At 39.4% G+C, this 20,306-nt stretch overlaps 1 protein-coding gene across 3 annotated transcripts; it reads right to left on the minus strand.

Annotated features, from left to right (window-relative positions):
- Nucleotides 1-990: 990 nt before the first annotated feature.
- On the minus strand, nt 991-13,456 carry nexn (nexilin F-actin binding protein). 3 transcript variants are annotated; one of them, XM_022749301.1, is made up of 15 exons: nt 13,300-13,456; nt 10,884-11,340; nt 10,528-10,725; nt 8,724-8,808; nt 8,476-8,624; nt 6,859-7,059; nt 6,570-6,743; nt 6,199-6,387; nt 5,181-5,372; nt 4,707-4,751; nt 4,209-4,403; nt 3,734-3,955; nt 2,666-2,854; nt 2,179-2,542; nt 991-2,026 (listed from the first exon to the last, which is right to left on the minus strand). In XM_022749301.1, the coding sequence occupies exons 2-15, from the start codon at nt 11,289-11,291 to the stop codon at nt 2,013-2,015; spliced, it is 2,625 nt and encodes an 874-aa protein (XP_022605022.1). In that variant the 5' UTR covers nt 11,292-11,340; nt 13,300-13,456; the 3' UTR covers nt 991-2,012. The 3 variants fall into 3 exon arrangements, with proteins under 3 accessions (XP_022605022.1, XP_022604940.1, XP_022605104.1); XM_022749219.1 differs by lacking the exon at nt 991-2,026 and having other exon boundaries at nt 2,159-2,542; XM_022749383.1 differs by lacking the exons at nt 991-2,026; nt 4,707-4,751 and having other exon boundaries at nt 2,159-2,542.
- Nucleotides 13,457-20,306: the final 6,850 nt, after the last annotated feature.

Genomic DNA, 20,306 nt, shown 5'->3' on the forward strand with positions numbered 1-20,306 from the left:
GAGTATAAAGACATATCAATTCAACAGTAAATTCTGTTTATCTTTTCTGAATCTGTTATAATCTTTGTTTCTTTACTTATGAATTTATGTGAATTTTACCTTTTTTTTGGAAATTTGAAGGAAAATCACTGGTTGAACTGGCAACAAGTGGTACTATGTGAAACCTATGAGGAGCATGGACAGCATAACCTCTTTGGAGCCCTGGATGAGAATTTGGCTGAATCCAAATGTCTGGCCTTCAAGCACTTGCAGAGGTGAACTGTCCAAATCCACACTTCATTAAGTCGACAAGGGCCTCAGAGAGACTTCCACAGAGTCTGCTTGGCGTCCAGATTTCACTTGGCTTGGTATAGCAATGGGGTTGATATGATGTAAAAACAAATAAATAAAGGGTGGACATTTGGATTCAGCTTGTGCTGTTGAGCCCCTACTGATCCTCCACCCAACACCCTCCGAGCTATTATCTATCACCTACAAGTTCAAGTCTGGAGCAACCACTCCCATGCGGAAATAATATTAAATTTGTGTTGCTTTTTGGCAATTTGATTAAATACAACTCGATCAGGAAAATGCATCATGTGAGCACGAAATGAACAACAAAGCTCTAATAAGGTAACACAAGATCCCTCTCCAAGACATGGCCAAAAAATTAATTAGTAAGTTAGCAACAGCCTTAATGGAAATTGTACTTTAGAGGTACAAATTCCCAAACAAATTTGAAGTTAATTAAATTACCATAATCAACTAGCATGCAGGCCCCCAGGGCAGTTGCCCTCTGCCTATGGTGCAGAGTGTTACATGACATGCAGTCCCGACTTTGGTCACTATAATAAAATATTCCTCCACAGCCAAAGGGAACTGTCCATCTAAACCTAAAACCTTCACCCAAAAGCAAAGGAAGTAACATGTACGACAGATCAGGTAGCAGGTAGCAGTTATTCAAGTCTTCCCTATGTAACAACAAAAGACATCACAAAAATTGTGTTATTTTTGTTTGTTTTATTAAAACATTTTCATTTATAATATGTCACAAATATTCAGGCTAGCCTATGTTTTTCATTATCAAACCATAAAACGGTTACCTACTGTCCAGCACAACTGAATTATGATGACTGTATCAAGAGTATTACATTTAACTCAAAAAGACAAAAGGGGGATTGGTGCATGAAAAATCAACATATTAAAATTGTTTATATGCTGCAATTAAAAAACACTTTATATGGACCTAAAGAATTTCATTGAAAATTCGGATGTACATAAGTTCAAATTGTTTTGTTCCTCCATTATGCTGCTACCATTACAATGTCATATCATTGTAAACAAACCCCACAGAGATGACTAACATGTTACCCCACAATATAATACCAGGCAAGTATCACAATACCATTGACTAATATAGAGAAGGGTACAGAAAACTACATGCTGATTGATACTGATGAAGTTGTTGAGCAGTAGTAGAATACCCAAGCAAGCATGTAAGATGTTTTACTGATATTTCCGCACATTGTTCTTTATAATCAGCAGACAAGGGCATTGCATTTTTTTTTACATTCCAGTGTCTCAAGCATCAAGTTTGCCATGTATGGACCATAAGGTGTGATATTTACAATACAGTACTATGATACTTAAAAATGGCTGGTATCACAACTATCATTGAAGGGCCTCTCAGTGAAGATAGTTTTGAAATTTTTGCAATCCTTGGCATAGGAACAAGAATCATGTCTGTTTTTGGCACAGTTATCATCCTACTCTAACAGGGAGTGCAGCTTTTTACAATTGAGCAATACGTAAACAACATCTTGCTTTTTTTTTTTTCTTTTGTGTGTGTGGGTTTGTGTGTGTGTGTGTGTGTGTGTGTGTGTGCGTGCGTGTGTATCCCTCCCTAAGGAATGCCAAGCATACTGCAATTTTCTTCCCTCTGCTGTTTGACCATACCATACCATGAGGGACAAAATTTTACAAAAGGAGTGAGAGACAACAGGGAAAGTTTCCAGAATGTGGAAGGGCTTCAATCAGTAGTCATAAGCTGCAAGAAAGAAACAGAAGAGCAGTTAACCACAACTGCCACTCAGTCCGAGTTCACGAGGAAGAGGAGCATGCGATCCACTTTATAGAGAGATGTTGAAATCCACATAGGAGGTATCATGCAGACATGCAATCACACCAAGGTGGTCTTACTTTCTATTGTGAGGATGCAGGTGCTGGCTGCTGTGCCTCTGCTGTTCACAGCCTTGCACATGTACTCTCCCTCGTCCTCTGGGAAGGTCTCTGGCAGGTACAGGCAGTATGTCTCTCCTCTCTCTATATACTGATAGTCCTCACAGTCCTGGAGCATCTCTCCCTCAAACCACCAGGTCACCTCCGGCTTCGGCTCCCCGGTGATCTTAACGGTGAACCGAACTGGCTCTGAGTCCACCACTGATTGATTCTTAAGGGGCTTTTTAAACCATGGAGCCCCCGACCTGGCGTGATCCTCCTCATCTTCATAGGCCGCAGAGCCATTGATGATGCTACCCTCTTCCTCCCCATCATCCTCCTTTTTCTGTAAATAGATGACAACAAGAAGCACAGATATTTACTAGGGCCAAAGAAACTTTAAAGCGAACTCTTGCTGAGCTGTCAAACATTAGGAATACATATATGGTCATAAACAGGGAAGATTTACTTTTTGGAGGGCAGCATCAATCTCTTGCTGCTCAAACTGCATCCTCTGCAGCTTCTGCTCTTCTATCCTCCTCCTCTCCTCCTCCTCTCTGGCTTTGGCCATTTGCTCAAATCGGGCTCGCATGTCCACCTTCTGTTTGAATGGAGACTCCTCGGCCCTCATCGGAGTTGATTCTCCTTCCTCATCCTCCTGAAAAACACAGAAATTTCAATATGTGACCCTGAAACAGAAGTGGGTGTAAGTCACACATCTGAAAATCACATGCAAGTCTCAAGTCTTAACCTTAAAGTCTCAAGCTAGTCCCAAGTTGCTGTGGTGAGAATAAGTCAAGTCAAGTCCCTGCTTTAAGTCAAGAAAGACAAATCAAGTCATCAAGCAAGTCACAAGTCAAGTCAATAAATTAAATTCTGTTGATCGAACCCAGTTTCCACATCAAAATCAGTTAAAAGACGTGGTCATGAAAAGTTAAGTTTTAAAAACTGTTTGTTTTATAAAACCTTTTAAATCTTGCTGATATTTGACATTTTGTGGCAATGAGTCCGGATCTGTCACAGCAAGCCACCTACTGCTACAATTATTATTTTTAGCTTTATCATTATCATTATTGCCTCCACCAAGGAGATTATGTTTTCACCGGTCTCTGTTTATTTGTCAGCAAAAAGTACTGAACTGATTTGCATCAAATTTGGTGGAGGGATGGGGCAGGAGCCAGGGAAGAAGTCATTATATTCGGGTGCGGATCCAGTTAAAGGGTCGGATCCCATTATTTAATCACCTTCCTTAATATGTAGGATTGTTTGGAGGTATGTGCTCATTGTGCTTGTTCTCTTTCTTCCTGCAATCCAAATTTGAGTATTTTTGGATGAAGCTCCTCCCTATGACAGCTGTTTTGCGGGCATCGAACTAGAAATCCCCCAATCATTTTTCAAAGACAAAATGTAAAAATATGTAGAAAAACGCACATTCTAATGGTCATTTTAATAAATCAAACTTTTTTGATCTGACCACTGTTTGTGGCATTTTGTATTGATTGATTCACATTCCTGTATGATGCGGGGGTATTCTTACCTCCTGGAACCTCTCAGCTTCTCTCTCTTTAATTTCATCATCAACGGCCTTCCTCCGTGCTCTCTCCATCTCAATCTTTTTCTGAATTTCCTCATCAGTCAGTTGCTTGATCTTCTCAAACTTGGACTTGAGGTTTTTGGCCTGGATGGAGCCGGTTCTCTTGAGCTTAGTCAGCTCTTCATACTCTTTGCTTACAACATCTGAGCTTTCGTTTATTTCGTCCTGTGAAATTGAAGCACATTTAATTGTCATGGCAGGTAGTATTTTATAAATTCTGGAAATGTGCAGAGCAACAAATGAAGAGGTTAAATTTGGAATTGCAATGAGGTGCCCCAAAACGCAAGTTCTGCATGTTTGTGATGTGGAACTTATGTAAATTGCATTTGTTTAAGCTGATATTAAAACAATCAAGTAAACAATTAATCAAGTAAAGTAAAGTATGCTCCATATAAATTTTCAACTGTTCCATACTGACCTCGCCCATTTCTTGTCTGAGTTGTTCAAATTCCTGCTTCTCCTGCTCCATTTTCTTTTTACGCTCCTCCGCCTTACGTCTTCTCTCAGCTTCCTCCTTCTCTTTCAGCAGCTCTTCAAAGTTGATCTCCAGTTTTCTAGGGTGCAGTGCTTCCTGAGAGTCACTCTTCACCAGCCCTTCTTCCTCATCTGGTGCCTATAAACACAAGCACACACAGGCTTAAGTTTGTAACAGAATTGAACTCCAACTACTTACCTAACATTGAATAATGTAATAAAACCAGAAAAAAATGAAGCAGGTGCCATTTCTATTGTTGCATATACCATTTAAAGACAACATGCATCCAACAAAAAGCCACAGCATCATCTGGATGACGTGTCTCTGTGTCCAGGTATTTAGATCAGATGTATTATTACTGGCATATCCTATACTGTATGAAGTGTCATTTCCTCTTATGTTTCTGTGAAACAAGGACATTTGAAATTGAAAATATCTTACTGTTTCATCTCCATATGCAGACTTTTCCTGATCCAGGCCAGGGCTCTTAAAAGAAATAATTTGGACAAGGGAACAGCAATGCAGGTGTACCATTTGAGCCCATAAGAATGATATACATGAACAAAAATGATGAATCCACATCCAATTAGAATCCAATTATAGATAACACATTACATATGTAAAATAAGTGTTAGTTTGACCAAAACTGCTTTGGTCATAACTGATATTTATTTATAATGAGTTATATGTCCTAAACATAGCCATGATAATAAGAAATATGTACAGTTTATATGTGTATTGGGCTATTTGAAATTTTCTTATGTTTCTCCCTGTTCTTTTACCGAGGAAAGCTCAGCAGCTCAGCAGCAAATCAAGTCAAAGGTTGAACAACAATAACAAAGCTCTGACATGTTAGTGATCAGCCATATGCATGCACACTGTACGGCTTTTCGTCACTAAGCCATGTGCACTTACCATGCTCTTGCGGGCCTCAGCAAAAAGCCTCTTCTCCTCTTCCAATCTCTTCTTGGCCTCCTCCTCGGCTTTCTTCTGCTCCTCTTCTCTTCTCTGGCGCTCCAGCTCCTCAAAACTGGCGCATATTTTCCCAGGCTTATTTCCCTCCAGATTCAACAAGGCCATCAGCGCCTCATCATCCTCATCTACAAGCTGAGTAAAAACACAACAAGGTAAGCTTTGACGACTGTGTATAAGAAGTGGCGGATGGCGTAATCATCTTTGGCCAGTTTTATATAACTTTTCAAAATATGGACTTGTAATTGTAAAAAGTGCAAAAGCTAATGAATTGTTGCACATTTTGGTAAATACACTTATTTGCTTTCTGGTGAAGAAGTAAATTAAAAGATTGATACCACTCTCAAATCTGTCTGGTAAAAACAAAGCTACAGCTGGTTAGCTTACCTTAGCACAAAGACTGTAAACAGGGAAACAGCTAGCCTGGGTCTGCCCAGTGGCTACAAAACCCACTAAAGCCTCTAAAGCTCATCACTTAACATGTTATATCTCATTTGCTTAATCCGTACAAAATCTGTGCAAAGAACAATTCGCTGTTTACTGGGGGATACATGCTGGACTATTTCTTGGCCCTGAACAGCCGTCAGACTCCAGGCAGTTACTGCTTCCAGCCCAGTCTAGATGATAACCCACTATAAAATAGTATTGTTTTTACACTTTGGTTTTTGTACTGATTAAACAAATGAGATATTATTGTTAATTCAAGATATTTAGAGGAAGTGATAGAAGGCTTTTGTTACCTTCACAAAAAACCAGGCTAGCTGTTTCCCCCTGTTTCAAGTCTTTGTGCTAAGCTAGGCTAACTGTATGCTTACTGTAGCTTTATGAATAGACAGACATGAGAGCCCCATCAATCTTCACATCTAATTCTCCCATTTTTATGATCATTGAGAACTTGTCATCCCTAACTTGAGTTGTTGTTGTGGGGAATTTTGTACTTATTTATTGAAAGCATACTGACCATGCTCTTCCTGGCTTCAGCAAAGGCTCTTCTCTCCTCCTCCATCCGTCTCTTGGCCTCTTCCTCTGCTTTCTTGCGCTCTTCTTCAACTCTTTGCCTCTCCAGCTCTTCAAAGCTCAACCTCAGTTTTCCAGGTCGGAACTCCTCCTTGTCTTCTTGAGATTGCTGGGCGTCATCCTCATCTTCTCCCTGATAATACACAAACACACCATAAGCACTGAGTCAGCTCAACAACAGTTCGAACATTCAAAAATCCCCTACACAAGAAATCTACATGTGGAAAAAGATGAGGTGTAAATGGATTCTAATGTTGTAGGTTATCAAAACGGAAAATGAATTTGTCTGATATTGCTGTTTCAGTGTCTGTTTACCATTCCCAGCCTGGCCTCCTCAAAAGCTTTCTTCTCGTCTATCAGACGGCGTTTGGCCTCCTCTTCAGCCTGCTTCTTCCTCTGCTCCTGCCTTTCCTTCTCTATCTCCTCAAATGTCATCTTCAGCTTTCCAGGAGTCACCTGCATCTTCTCAGAGGGCTTCTCCTCTTCATCCTGAAGGCAAGGTGTGAGGTTGAAGGCATTTTTAACACATGATTCTCGATCCACATTTTATGTAAGCTGAATGTTCACAAAAAATGTCAGGGTATCCATTTACCCATATTCCTACCTGTTCAACAACCGAGCGCCGCTTGGCTTCCCTGAAGGAGCGTCTGTTTTCATCATACCGTCTCTTCTTCTCTTCCTCTGCTTTCTTCTTCAGTTCCTCCTCTCGATTCTTCTCCATGTCCTCAAAGTTCATCTTGATTCTGCCAGGAGGTCGTGATGGTTTTGCTGGAACCACCCGTACCAGGATTGTGTCATCTCCTTCCTAAAAAAAAAAATGTTTGTTCAAAGTAAGCTTATCCAGGGCACGGAATAAGGAATTCATTAAAAATAAATAAACGATGAAATATAGACCATGTTGGCAAGTCATGTGCAAGGGGTTGAGCTCTTATAGATACAGTGACACACTGACTATTCAGAGGTGGAGGAAAATTTAGGTCACTCGCAGTGCATGTGCCCAATACACATAGACTGGGAATAAGAGTATGTGGGTGGTTTTGGTAGGCAACTTTATTGGCCAAATGTCACCATTTGCAGTAGGTCAGAGGATGGGTGTCAGTCTAAGATAGCAGAGTCTAATTCAGTCACAGTAAGGAGGTCTAAAGCTAATTTAGTCACTGGGAGGTGTGGGAAACAGTTGCCAGTCATATGCTGTCTACACCTGGCAGCTCTGTTCCAGTTGTTTCTAGACAATCAACTCAGCGCTTCCTTAGATTTAAACAGGATCATTTTAATTGTGAGACATATATCATTCAGTTTTGTTGAAAATCCTCAGATGGTCAACAGCTGCTCCTAAATTCAGGACAACCAACTAAACTAAAATGACTGTCTCACAACTTTGTCTGTCATTTTCTGTTTCTAGGAAACCTCCAAGTCAATTTGTCACAGTTATAGACCCAGTAAATAAACATCACAGTTTAATTTCCCAACGTGAAGGTCTAAAGCCCTGTCCACACTACTAGGAATACAGTTCAGGTGGTGAAATGGAAATGGTGAAATTAGCTTAAATAATGTCTAATGTTATGTGAACTCCGACAAAGTTGTTAAAACCCCTTAATTCCAAATGAAAACTCTAGAGGACATGGTCCCAGTCCTATGGCCTAAAGGCTGAGTTATAAAGATATATTTCAAGTAAAAAGCTGAATTAAACAAATGCTTTTATAACATATAAAGATTTCTATATAGCTGTTGAACATTTAAAGTATTGTTAATGTTATTAGAAATTTGACTGCTCTCACTGTACTAGATCAGAATTAGGGCAAAGAAGTAGCAGGTAATTGCCTTTAATTGCCTATCTGGTACAAGAATGCTTATGTAACCATTCCCAAGAACTACACTGTCTGTCCGAAGGTACAGTATAATAAGCGTAAAAACAATGTTCACGTTGTCTCATCTGTAACAAGTCTTACTCAGTGAGATGAAATAAAGGTGATCCATTTACCATGAGTTCACATGCTGGTCATGTCAACAAGGCTCCTAGTGGTTTCAGACCTATATCCAGCCTCTGCTCAACTGTTTGGATCTCAGATGCCACTTAAAATAACTCATCTGAGTGGCAGCTGAGGATTACCTGAATCATTACAGATACAAGTACGCCATTCTCATCACAAAGGCAGCACTGAACCACTTAGACATGCTGTCCCACTTCCCAGGACAAGGAATTCACCGCAGGCTCACTTACCTCTGCTGCTTTCTGAGCCAATTCTTTCTTGATTTTGGCTTTTTCCAACTTGTCCTGGGCTTCCCTTTTCTTCCTCTCTTCTTCCATCCTCTTCCTTTCCTCCTCTTGTCTTTGTTTTTCCATTTCTGCAAACTTCCCCTTCACACTACCTGAGGATTTAACAGAGCATGACAAAAGTCTTCAACCTCCCCCTCCTTCCAGATGAATATCCATCTATTCTACCCTTTGTACCCTTTGTTTTGTCTTACCTGTGATTTTGGGAACGTAGGATTTTTCAACCTTTGCTGGCTTCACCTCTTCCTCCTCATCACTGGAAGCAAGTAGTTCTTTTATCTGTGGTAGATCAGATGGAGAGTATGGTGAGGTTACAGTTTAGCTGGGATCATCTCCTTTGCCACTCAGGAGCCATGCTGGTCCCAGCAAGAACAAGGGCCTAATCCCTGCTAATAGCCGGATCATGTGACCTGCAGGTGGGTCTGTGATTGGGCCATGATGTTGTTGCACAGAGAGGAGATGAGCGTAGGTGTCCAGGTCTGGCCAACTATGGCACGACTGTACACAGGAAGGTTGTTCTGTCTGAGTATCACTGATAATCCACTCACATAACACCGTATCACTGCATTTGTTTCACCACAGTCGATCTCAAAGTCAAGCTGCCTTAACTCTTGATTTCTTAATCTCTTACATTCCCCATTAATTTTCCCACAAGCAGCTTCTAAGTCAAAAAATATATCTTCCACACTTCATGTCAGTATCATACATGTATGTATTCTGTTTTTTCTAGTGCATCAATGAAGGAGACGTCGTCTTTTGCCCACCTCAAAACCTAAAGATATTCTGTTCACAATAAAATAAAATAAAACAGATAAAAGCAGCAAACGCTCACATTTGTACATTTACTCATGTACTGTACTTCTACAAGTTTGAGGTATTTCAATTTTCTGTATACCATACTTCTACTCCTCTACATTTCAGAGGAATATATTGTACTTTTTTATTCCACTACATTAATTTAATAACTTTAGTTACTAGTTACTTCGCAGACTCAAATTAGATTATACAGAATATAATCAACAAATTGGTTGTATTGGTTGTACAACTGGATGTACTGGTAAAGGTTAAGATAAGACTTTACTGGTCCCTGGGGTAAATTCACAAGTTACCCAGCATTATATAGAGTCATTAAATTACCCCCACCTTTACCAGCTGCAACATTAAAGTGATGTTCACATGAATGCATTCCTAATTATATCCAACAATATAAAGTTGTAAAAGCTTTGAATGCATGACTTATACTACACTGCTGTGTTGCTGCTTTTACTTCAGGAAAAGATCAAAGTACTTGTTCCACCACTGAGCAACACATAGTGTTTGCTGTTTTTCATCATTACACAAAACTGTTCACGATTTGTTTTGAATAGTTTCAGCATTACTGTAGATGCATTTAATGGTTTTAACGTCTTGGTTATGGTTTAATGGTTTTATGTTCATGTCTTTTCCTTATGAAGCACTTGGTGCATGTAATTTCTTTGTTGCAAAGCACTTTGAGCTGTGTTTCTTGTATGAAAGATGCATACAAATAACATTCATTATTATTACTATTATATTATTTCCCTGATATTTTCCCCTGATGTATTTGGTATATCCTAAAATTTGGGATCTTGATCACAATTTAAAATGAACTGCACTGAGCTGAACAATGTTTGGCTACACAAAATGCAATTTAAATGATGAGGCTACTGGAGGGCCAGTGGAGTTCTGAGTTCTGTTGTTTAGTGTTCCTTTTGCACATTGATAGAGTTAAAGTTACATTTAAAAAGCAAACAAACAAACGCTCCATCTTTTTAAGTCAAGCACAAAGCAAAGCTGAATGTTATATGAAGTAAAGATAATTAATAGGTTAATTGCATGAAACACTGTGTGGTCAATGTTGCAGTGCGGTGTATAGAAGACAGTGAATTCTCACTCAAACTGGCAGCCTTGTCCACCCGTCATGCCTCATCATGCCATGCAGGTCACGGTCAGAGGTTAATGGGGTTATCTGTCTTTGACCTGCTGCTTCCTGCGATTCCATTCTCTCTCCTTGACGTATTGGTCTTTCCTCTTCTGCTGCTCATCCTTGTTCCTTTGCCTGCTGCGCTCCTCTCTGGCCTTCTGCATGGCCTCATACTTGTTTGTCACATCCCCCTTGTCTTTGTTCATCTTGGGCACGTAGCTTCTGGCCACCGGCTTTCTGGATCGGAGGAGTTTCTGTGGTTTAACAGTCAAAAAAGAGAAAATGATAAGAGAAAGTTATCTTAAGTAACAGGGGGAATGGTTTCTCTCAAGGGTAATATTCATATGGAGGACAATCACATCATCTAAGATGTTGTAAAACTAATGTTTATCATCTTGGGTTTCTGTCTCACCTCTTTCTTAAGAGCCAAATCAGACATATTCTGATCTTCATTTGTGTCAGGTTGTGCATCCTCCTCCTCCTTCTTTCTGTCCTGTGATACTCCATTAACAGCTCCTGATTTTTCATTTTTCTCTTTGGCTGTGTCGTTTTCTTTGTGCTCCACACCGTTCATATGTGGCTTGTCAGTCTCGTCACTCTTTTCTTCATCATTCGTGTGGCAAGGCTTTTTGTCTTCTGTGTGTGATGCTTTCTCACTTTTCTCCTCAGTGTCATCATCTTCATTAACCGCCACATCATTCTCCTCATGTGTCATATCATCTACCTTACTTTCAGTTTCGCTCATGCTGTGCACGTTTTCATTAGTGACATCATCCATGTCGTGGACGACTGCAGCCACAACCTGCGCCACCTCCGTCATGTTTGTACCACAATGACAAGTTGACAAACAGGCTTTTTTAAAATGTCACCTGTAAAGCAAAGGAGGAACAGGGCAAATATTACTGTATTGTTGCATAATGCACAATGGATTTACTGAAGCCAATCTGCTTTAAACACAACAAAAGGGAAGAATTTTGACCATATAACATGATGCATCGCTCATTTCCACTGAATTATCAAATGTATTGCTTTTTAAATACAATATGGAAAGGGCTATTAAGCAATTAATTGACTGACATTGCAAAAAAAAAACTTAATACTTCATATTAATAAATTTATTTGAAAAAATTCAAGATAAGTAGCTGAATATCCATATGTGCTCTCACTGGATGTTACATGAATTTGTCATTTAATGCCTGTCCCTTCGTGTTAACAAGATTCACTTCTTTTTTTGACAAATTCTTGGTTAAATAGTTCATTTGTAAGATCTTTTCATAAGCCAGTTTTATTTGACAGTTAAATATCTTTTTTTTATCAAGTAAAACGTTTATGGACCTGATCTGGGGCTGGGATTTATATGTGCAACAGGCCCCTCTTTACAACAAAGTTAAGGGCAAAGAGAGCTGCTCCACTTCTCAGTATGTTGAGAAAGAGCGCAATGGAAGCTCTTTGACCTCTATTTATAGCCCACTTGTGGGTGCAGGACATGTGATCATGGCTATTTCTGACGAGTGATAGGCAGTTGGACAGAGCTCAAGTTGGCACCCACATGTCGCCCCACAGACCCTTGACAAAATGGCCAGACTAAGAGCTAGACAACTGGATGAATGAGAGACTGTTTGGACTGTTAGTCATCCAACACTAAAACTGTTGCTGTTTATCAGTGTCCTCAAATACCTATTCTATTCAGGTCTGAAGATCATAGTGTGGCACGACCCTGCTAATCAGGAGCTTGGCCATAATGTGTTGCATGGTATACAAATAGTGGAAATATAGAACTATGAACCACAGTCTATCCCATATCACTGTTATTTGGCCTATGATGCTCAGCACACAGTCAATGGAGTCCACAATGAGGTTTGACCACTACAGGCCTCAGAGGTGTGGTCAATGTAAAATGAGATTCAGAAGTCATCGGCCCAGCTTCACAACACAATAAAAAAAATACTCTCATGGCTGAAATTAATTAATTGTATTTTTCTCTTTATTATAGTTTGTAAGAGTCTACATGTGTGTTCATGCGTCTGTCAACACACATACACAGGATTTGCAAATTTGGCAAAATGTTTAAAATTAGAATAACAATAAATTTATAAGTAGTGACTATGACATTAAAGCAAGTTTCATAACATAATCATGGTGCTTGCTTAGTGCTTATTGATTGTTATCGGTTTTGATTCCCTTCATCTCCCAACCTCAGTCCTAGTAAGAAGTAGGTAAATGACAGGAGACTGAACAAAATAAGAGTTGTATCAGATCCTCATCGTCCATTTTGAAACTGCAGCAAGTGACAGTGTTTCGTCTGTTGTGTATTGATAAATACAATTTAGAATACTCAATGAAATAATCTTTCATGATTAGTTCTCAGTTCCTCTGAGTTAACTTTCTAAAAAAAAATCCAGTTACAGGTTTTAGGTTTGGCTGGTGATGTCCTATTTCTGTACTCAGCTGGCACAAGATATCATGACTCTGTGTAAGAAAAAATAGTTTGACACATATACAAGTGGATTAATATGGTAATGTATCATTCTGACAACTACAACCTATACCAATCTGAATTATATTGATTCTTTCCGTATGACTGGTTACATATTGTGGAGTAACTAATACTATATATAACTGTAACTCACCACAATTTTAAAAGAAAATAGGCTGATGGATTTACACATGCAGATGCCAGATACATCTGATGCCTCAGGCTACGATCTGTTTAAGACAACTATCAATTAAACTCAAGCAGCTTTGACCTTGCTTAATCATGGCGAACAGGCCAATCTGTGTTTTTTCAGACCTAATCTGGCTACATGATCTATAAAATGAGAGTTTACCTCTTTAGCGTGATGTCTTCCTCCTGTGTATGGTTTTTAAAAAAAAAAGAAAGAAAAAGAAAGAAAGAAATCCTCAGGGTAGATATAAACCAGAAGAAGTGAAACTCTGGGCCAAGCGGGACAAATCCGAGATCTGATCACCCGGTGCACCAACTCGACTGGCTGCTGGTTGTGTGGCGATGAGCCGTTTCCATAAAAGTACCGTTACTTTCTACTGGATACTGCATTCCGCGCGCGGCTGCCACAGGTTCAGCTGTTGCCTCGCGCGGGCGTGTGCACAGACACACACATGCACCCACTCAGGCCCATCCTGATCACTTGCAGTCACAGCTGCATAAATAATGTTAATAATTTGTCAATTTTTTTGTTCGAACTAATGGGACCAATTACTGTGTTGTCAATGGTTATTTTGTAGTGATTTATTGTACATAGTTACTCTTTGACCTGAGTGATTTCATTTATTCTAGTCCCAGTTCCCACACATTAACCACAATACACTGTGTGATAGTGTGTCTGCACTACAAAAGTTTATTTATGATGACTATGGCTGCAGTTCTATAGCCTACCATAGAATACCACAATGCCAGCAGGATTTTGTTTTGTTTTGCATAAATTATCTTATCTCCAAATATCTCCAAATTATGGCAGTGGTTTTGATGTGCAACAACAGATCCCTTAATAATATGCCTAATGTTAATATGCTGCTTATTACTTATTGTCTTTGTCCTTTCTCCTGTCTGCCTTGATTTTGTCATCCATTTGCCATTTTCTATTTTCATAGGTATTTAGCAGTTATAAGAAGTACCCTATATAAAAACTAAATAAACGGTTTATAACACCTTATAATGTAGTTGTGTGCTGGACATTTTAAGTGCTTATTAATGCACAGTATTTGTCAAGAATGAAAACTGTGCCTATAAATACATATTATTACAATTATCCTGTGGGCCTCTACTTATGGTAGCCACAGAAGTTTGATAGTTGTTATCAAATACATTATTAAACACTGAGATCTGGTTACCACTACATTATAGGGTGTTATAAACAAGTATTAACTGTTTATGTAGTGCTTATAGATGCTAAATATGGGGACTTAAAATGTCGCTAGTTTTATTTTCACCAGGGATGGACTAACAAGAAAAAAAGTAGGTGAATTGTCTGATACAAGAGAAACTAGACACTCTTCTGGTCATGTCTGTTTGGGAGCACTACAGTCTAAATTCAGACAGACATGTTGGCCTGTTACAACCAGGATTCCTGACTTATCAGTTAAGAGGGACACCGGCTTGCCCTTTGCTGTGATAATGTGATAACCTAGATATTGCTGTCATTCTGCTATGCGATGACGGTTGGAACTCATATCATCATGCAAAGAGCCACTCATCACCAGTGTTTCAATATGGTCACATGCAGTCAGTAACGATAAATTCCTATATGTCAGATATTTTGAAGTAATATATAAGCTCACAGGATAACATATTCATTATAGTCCTGACACGCTACCCAATGGGTAAGTCTCATTTGAACTCTCACTGTGGACGGATGTAAATAGAATCCCTGCTGCAGACACACTTTGTCTGCTCCACTGGCTCCATCCACAGCTGCTGACTCACTGACCAAACAGGCCTGGGGGAGAAAATACAGCAAGTCCCCATTCAAGTATTCTAGGAATGTTACAGACTTCTTGAGAAGTGGCACACAAAAGCTTTTGGTAAATTTGCAGTTACACAAATTTTTTATCAATATGTAAATAATCATAGTATATATATATATATATATATATATAATATATATATATATATATAAATATATACAGTGGCTGCTGAAAGTATGTGAACCTTCCAGACATGGTCACTGTTTTTGTAAAAAACATTAAAAGAACCTTATTTACACAGACATCCAAATCCTAATTTGTAAAGCACACTTTCCAAATACTGGACACACACACAAAAAGAGATATTTTTCCATTATGTAGTTCAACAAATGTGGTTTATTCACAAAACACTGAAAATGTAACATGTGCAAAAGTATGTGAACCCTTCCAATTAGTAGCTTGTGGCTCCTCCTTTTGCAGCCATTACTTCAACCAAACATCTTCGTGTAACTTCTAAACCAGTCTCTCGCATCTGCTCATGGGGATTTTTGCCCAACTCCTCCTTGCAAACTCGCCAGTTGAGAGAGGTGGAAGGACATCTGGCATGTACCATCTTCTTCAGGTCTCGCACAACAATTTCAAATAGGATTTAGATCTGGACTTTGACTGGCCAATCCAGAGTACGAATCCTCTTCTCTGAAGCCATTCCTTTGTAGTTTTGCTGGAATGCTTCGGGTCATTGTCTTGTTGCATAATCCATTTTCTCCCAGCTTCAACTTTTGACTGATGGCAGGAATTCTGGTCCAAGAATATTGTTGATATGCCTGATGATATCATTACCCTGGATAATAATGGAGTCGCCCAGTTCCCAGAACCAGAGGTAGAAGCAGCCCAGATCTTCACATTTCCACCACCATGCCTTCACTGTAGGGAGGAGGTTCTTTTCTTCATTTGCAGTGTTTGCTTTTCTCCAAACATGGCGGTTTTTTGATTGTGACCAAATAACTCTACTTTAGATTCATCTGTCCAGAGATTGGACTCCCAGAAGGCCTCTGGTTTGTCCAAAGTGCTCTTTGGCAAAGTTTGAAACGGGCAGCTTTGTTCTTTTTTGAGAGCAGAGGCTTCCTTCTAGCAACCCTCCCATGAATGCCATGGCTATTCAATTTTCGTCTGATCGTAGACGCATGCACATTTTGTCCCAAGATGCTACCAGAGAGGTCTGCAACTCTGTAGAGGTGATGTGTGGGTTGGCCTTTACCTGACTTATTATTTTTTCTGGTGGCTTCTGGGTGATAGTTTTGATGGCGCCCACTTCTAGGCAGAGTTGCTGTCATGTTGAAGGGCCCTCCATTTGTAAATTATTTGTCTTACAGTCGATGGATTGAGCTGGAATCTTTTGGAGATGGTCTTATATCCCTCCCCAGACTGATGGGCTGTCACTACCCTCTTCTTCATGTCCTCGGATATCTCCTTTCCTCTTGGCATTGTTGATGCTGTATGGGACCAAGTTGGGTTTGGTTTGGTTTTCCTCTCTCTTTTAATTAGTGCAGGCCAATCCCTTTCCCAAGGATGTCTCATTTCATTGGTCTACTGAAATGATTAATTAAGCACTCAAATGTATTTCACCTGAGTCTGTTACCTGCTTGACTTAACCAATGCAGCGGGGATTCACTTACTTTGCACATGCACTAATTCCATGTTTCATGTAGTTTTGGGCTACTTAAACAAGTTCCACTAAAAAAGTACAAGCAATTTGATAAACATATATCTGACATTTCCACTACAAAACTAGTGATGATAAAAATAAGAAGATCATGGTAAACAACAGAACATACTGAACTGCTCAAGGGGTTCACATACTTTCAAGCAGCACTGTATATAGTTTGGTACACTGTAATAGGCTATGACATTCACATGGAAATTATAATGTGAAATTAACAGGTTGAAGGTAAATGTCAGGGTAAGTACGATTGTTACATATTTCAGCAATCACTCACTGTGAGGCTTTGGGAAAACCCCAACAAGAGGGCCAAAGCTCCCACTAATACTTTACTTAGAAGTGAAATCTGAGAGCCAAAGTATAATTGGAACAGAAAGAAATGGGTGATTCTTTTGATAAAAGGGATTGGAAGGTCTCTGTCTGCGAAAAGTAAAGCCTTCAGGTGTAGGCAGAGAGAAACAGAACCGATTAGTGGTTTTAATAATTCAAATATAAATAATAAATGTACTTCAAACTCACAAAGCAGGCGCAGAGTTTTCAATTGTCTTTATGTTGTTCTCTCTGGGCTTCATTTTTCTACTGTATCTGATATATGCACTGACATGGATGCATGGGTTTTTGTTAGCCTGCTGTGTCTAAATGTGGGAACATGTAAATGTATTCTATTCAAAGTTACATTTGAACATGACAAGAAATAATTTTGGAAGAAAAGCATGTTTTGGAGTTGCTCTTTTCATTTCCTGATTTATTCACTTCCTGCTAAGAAGGGGCTCCGTCCTCCTCTGTTCTGCAGGACATCAGAGACAACAAGGGGACTGCTTTAAATAGCACCACAGCTGTGGCAACTAATCAACCCTGCACGGACAGCTAACCTGAGTCAGACTGTGCGTTACCCTCAGCTGCTGCAGCTCAGTCCTGACACCCCTATGAACATTTTTGCAGTGGTACAGCCCCACACCCCCTGCTGAAGCCCCAGTAGACTAGCTCAGCAGGTCAAAACTGTATCAGTGCTGGTGGATGGACACATCAGTGCCACCTGTCCACAGAACCATTTTCACTTCATATCAGCTGCTATCAGATAAAAAAAAAACAGCTTATTCTGTGAACAGTGTCTCCCCGTCCACTTTCACCAACCACACAAACTGTCAACAAATCATCCAAGATTTTAAGCCTCCCCCTCCACCATCTGAAACACTGTGTAAAAAAAAAACAACAACAAGGAGACACTACAGGTTCCTGTCCACCAAAACATGAGAAACCTTCTTCATTAATGTCTAACATACAGTATATTCTGCTGGAACTCAATCGTGCCAGTCATGTCTTGACCTTGCCTGGGTGCCTATAGGGATACTGGTGTTGTTGAAGTGAGTTTTTCAAGAAAATAGAGGAATGCCACTGAGCTGCAGTATAGTATGCTGTTCATGGATAACAGTTTCTTAAGACAGACAACTGTAAGATGATCTGAAGGCTGAAGAGATGTCGGGACGCTCTACTGTGTTCTTGCTGTGGGTTTGCATATGCTAACCAGACTAGAGTGTGAGCAGACCACATAGGTGATGAACTCTGGTGCACTCTGATGAACTATGGCGTCTCTGTCTTTTTTCCAGTTGTACAGGGTTGACTGAGGTGAAATTTGGTGCTGCTGAATTAACTGGCCAAAATGCTGCAAGCTAAAAACTACACAGATAAGTTTCGCTGTTTTGCAGAAGACCATCAAGTTCTCAGCATACAGTGCCATTTCTTTTTAACTTATCAATGTAGAGATACTGCAGAATTTATCTCTACAAGGTTTGCAATTGAACCATTTCTGTCTTGAACTACATGGGTAGAAAGTAATGTCATAATTTCCCAGCTGTGACCACTGAGTTCTCAGCTGTCATGAGGGAAAAAGGCAACTCTACCACAGAACAGGTGCTGACTGTGGGCAGAGCAGGCCACACTCTTACCAGGCTGCTTTAAAGACAAAGCAAACTTTTACAAGTGAGAAAAAAAGTGCTTTTTTCAACATGAAATTTTGCAGAGAACAGGTAATGTAATTAAATTCAGTACTATATGCAAAAATGTGAAAAGGGACTGATATAATTTATATAATATAATCATTTAAAGTCTGGCAACAGTACACTGCAAGATTGTCTTTGAAAATAACTATTCCATCCACAGGTAGGATGTGGTCTGAAACAGCCCAAAGTTAATTTGAGCCCTATCAGTTAACAGGCATTCCTAAGTCAGACATAACTCTTTATGACTGGTTTGTTGACAGTGCTGCTATCCATGACTGGCCACAGTCTCACAATCTCTCAGTCAAACTCAATCTCACAACACCAGCCACTGCATTGTCAAAGACATATGATTGTGCACCAGTCTATACTTGGTACCATGCTCTGATCTCTTATACAGGCGTTTTGTTTGACTGTTTTTCCTTAATCTGTTGAAATAATGAGGAAGGATACATTTTGCCTCCTCAATTGTTCAATTAAACCATAATGCCGTTTCCTTTACAGATACCACTCAAGTTCCTTCCTGTTATTAACACTGAGGTGTGAGTGCTTGTGCAGAATTCATGGATCTCTCACTGCCCCCTAGTGAAAACAGCTGGAACGTTACAGGTTAAAAGTCTTCACTTGTGTGAGTAAACTTTTACAAGAAAAGAGCCCATAGCCTATTTTGTTTATCTTTTGGAAAAGTAAGCCGAATGTGGTTTTATCAGTAGATTTTTGCTTATTGGATGTCCTCACAGCTATCACTGAATTATTTTGACACTGACAAAATCTTAAAAACCTGATGATCAGGCAAGTTCCGAAGCCTTCCAATTCCCTTTAGTCTACATGAGAGATCAAGATCTCATAATAATGAAATTTCTCATGACTATGACATAAGTCATTATGCACTTGAGTCACTGATGTACATTCAGTATTTCATGTGCTTTAGCTCAAAGGCTCTTCGCAGATAAAAGTAGACTGAAACATGGAAACACGAACTTAATAAGGGAGTAAATGGTGGTTGTGTAACACAGTTCCTTATTCTATCAGAGATTACAAAGCCTGTTTTTCCTTCTACATTGTTTACACATATTTACATTGTGGCATCAGATCATGTCAGCACACCAGAACCAATTATCAAGTCATGCAAAATGAATTTAGATCAGATGACTGATCTTTTCTGTTGCTTATGTAGGCTGCACACTCACACAAGCGTCTGAAATATGGCATGTGATATTGTTGGGGCAACACATTGCAAGAGCTGGTTAGGCCTCTCTTTGAGACTAGGAAACAGAGCTCATCCTCTTATTTCATGCTCTGGCTCAGTAACACAGTGTGAATGTTTGAGTTCCTTCCTCATAGAACAATGTACACAAAAATAATCATAGGTGATCACTATTGCCAACTTCCAGTCAGTTTTGAAGTGTGTAGCAAATAGCATAATTAGTCGATGTATTTGCTTCTAAATTTGTTTGTTTTTACATTATTTTAGATATGTTTTTTTTCACCTGTTTATGCATCTTAACTGGATATGATAATGCCTTACTTTAAATCTTTGGATTTCATAAGCGACATATAAACTGTTAATAAACAGGAAAAATGGTGGAGGTACAGTGTCTCATTTGAAAATATCTGAAAAGATGAGATTGCAGTCCAAATGTGGATAATGAGTAAGAAAAACTAGAGGACATTAGAGGACAGTATCCTCATGCAA

The sequence above is a fragment of the Seriola dumerili genome, unplaced genomic scaffold (genome assembly GCF_002260705.1).
Source record: "Seriola dumerili isolate Sdu_G_001 unplaced genomic scaffold, Sdu_1.0 BDQW01000002.1, whole genome shotgun sequence".
Lineage (NCBI taxonomy): Eukaryota > Metazoa > Chordata > Actinopteri > Carangiformes > Carangidae > Seriola > Seriola dumerili.

Bases quoted from the DNA above. Each gene is read 5' to 3' on its own strand.
- nexn (XM_022749219.1), bottom strand. From the start codon at position 11,291: ATGACGGAGGTGGCGCAGGTTGTGGCTGCAGTCGTCCACGACATGGAT. The intron at 4,752-5,180 runs GTAAGTGCACAT...ATTTCTTTTAAG, and splicing joins CTGAGGCCCGCAAGAGCATG to AGCCCTGGCCTGGATCAGGA. The intron at 2,855-3,733 runs GTAAGAATACCC...TGTGTTTTTCAG, and splicing joins AAGCTGAGAGGTTCCAGGAG to GAGGATGAGGAAGGAGAATC.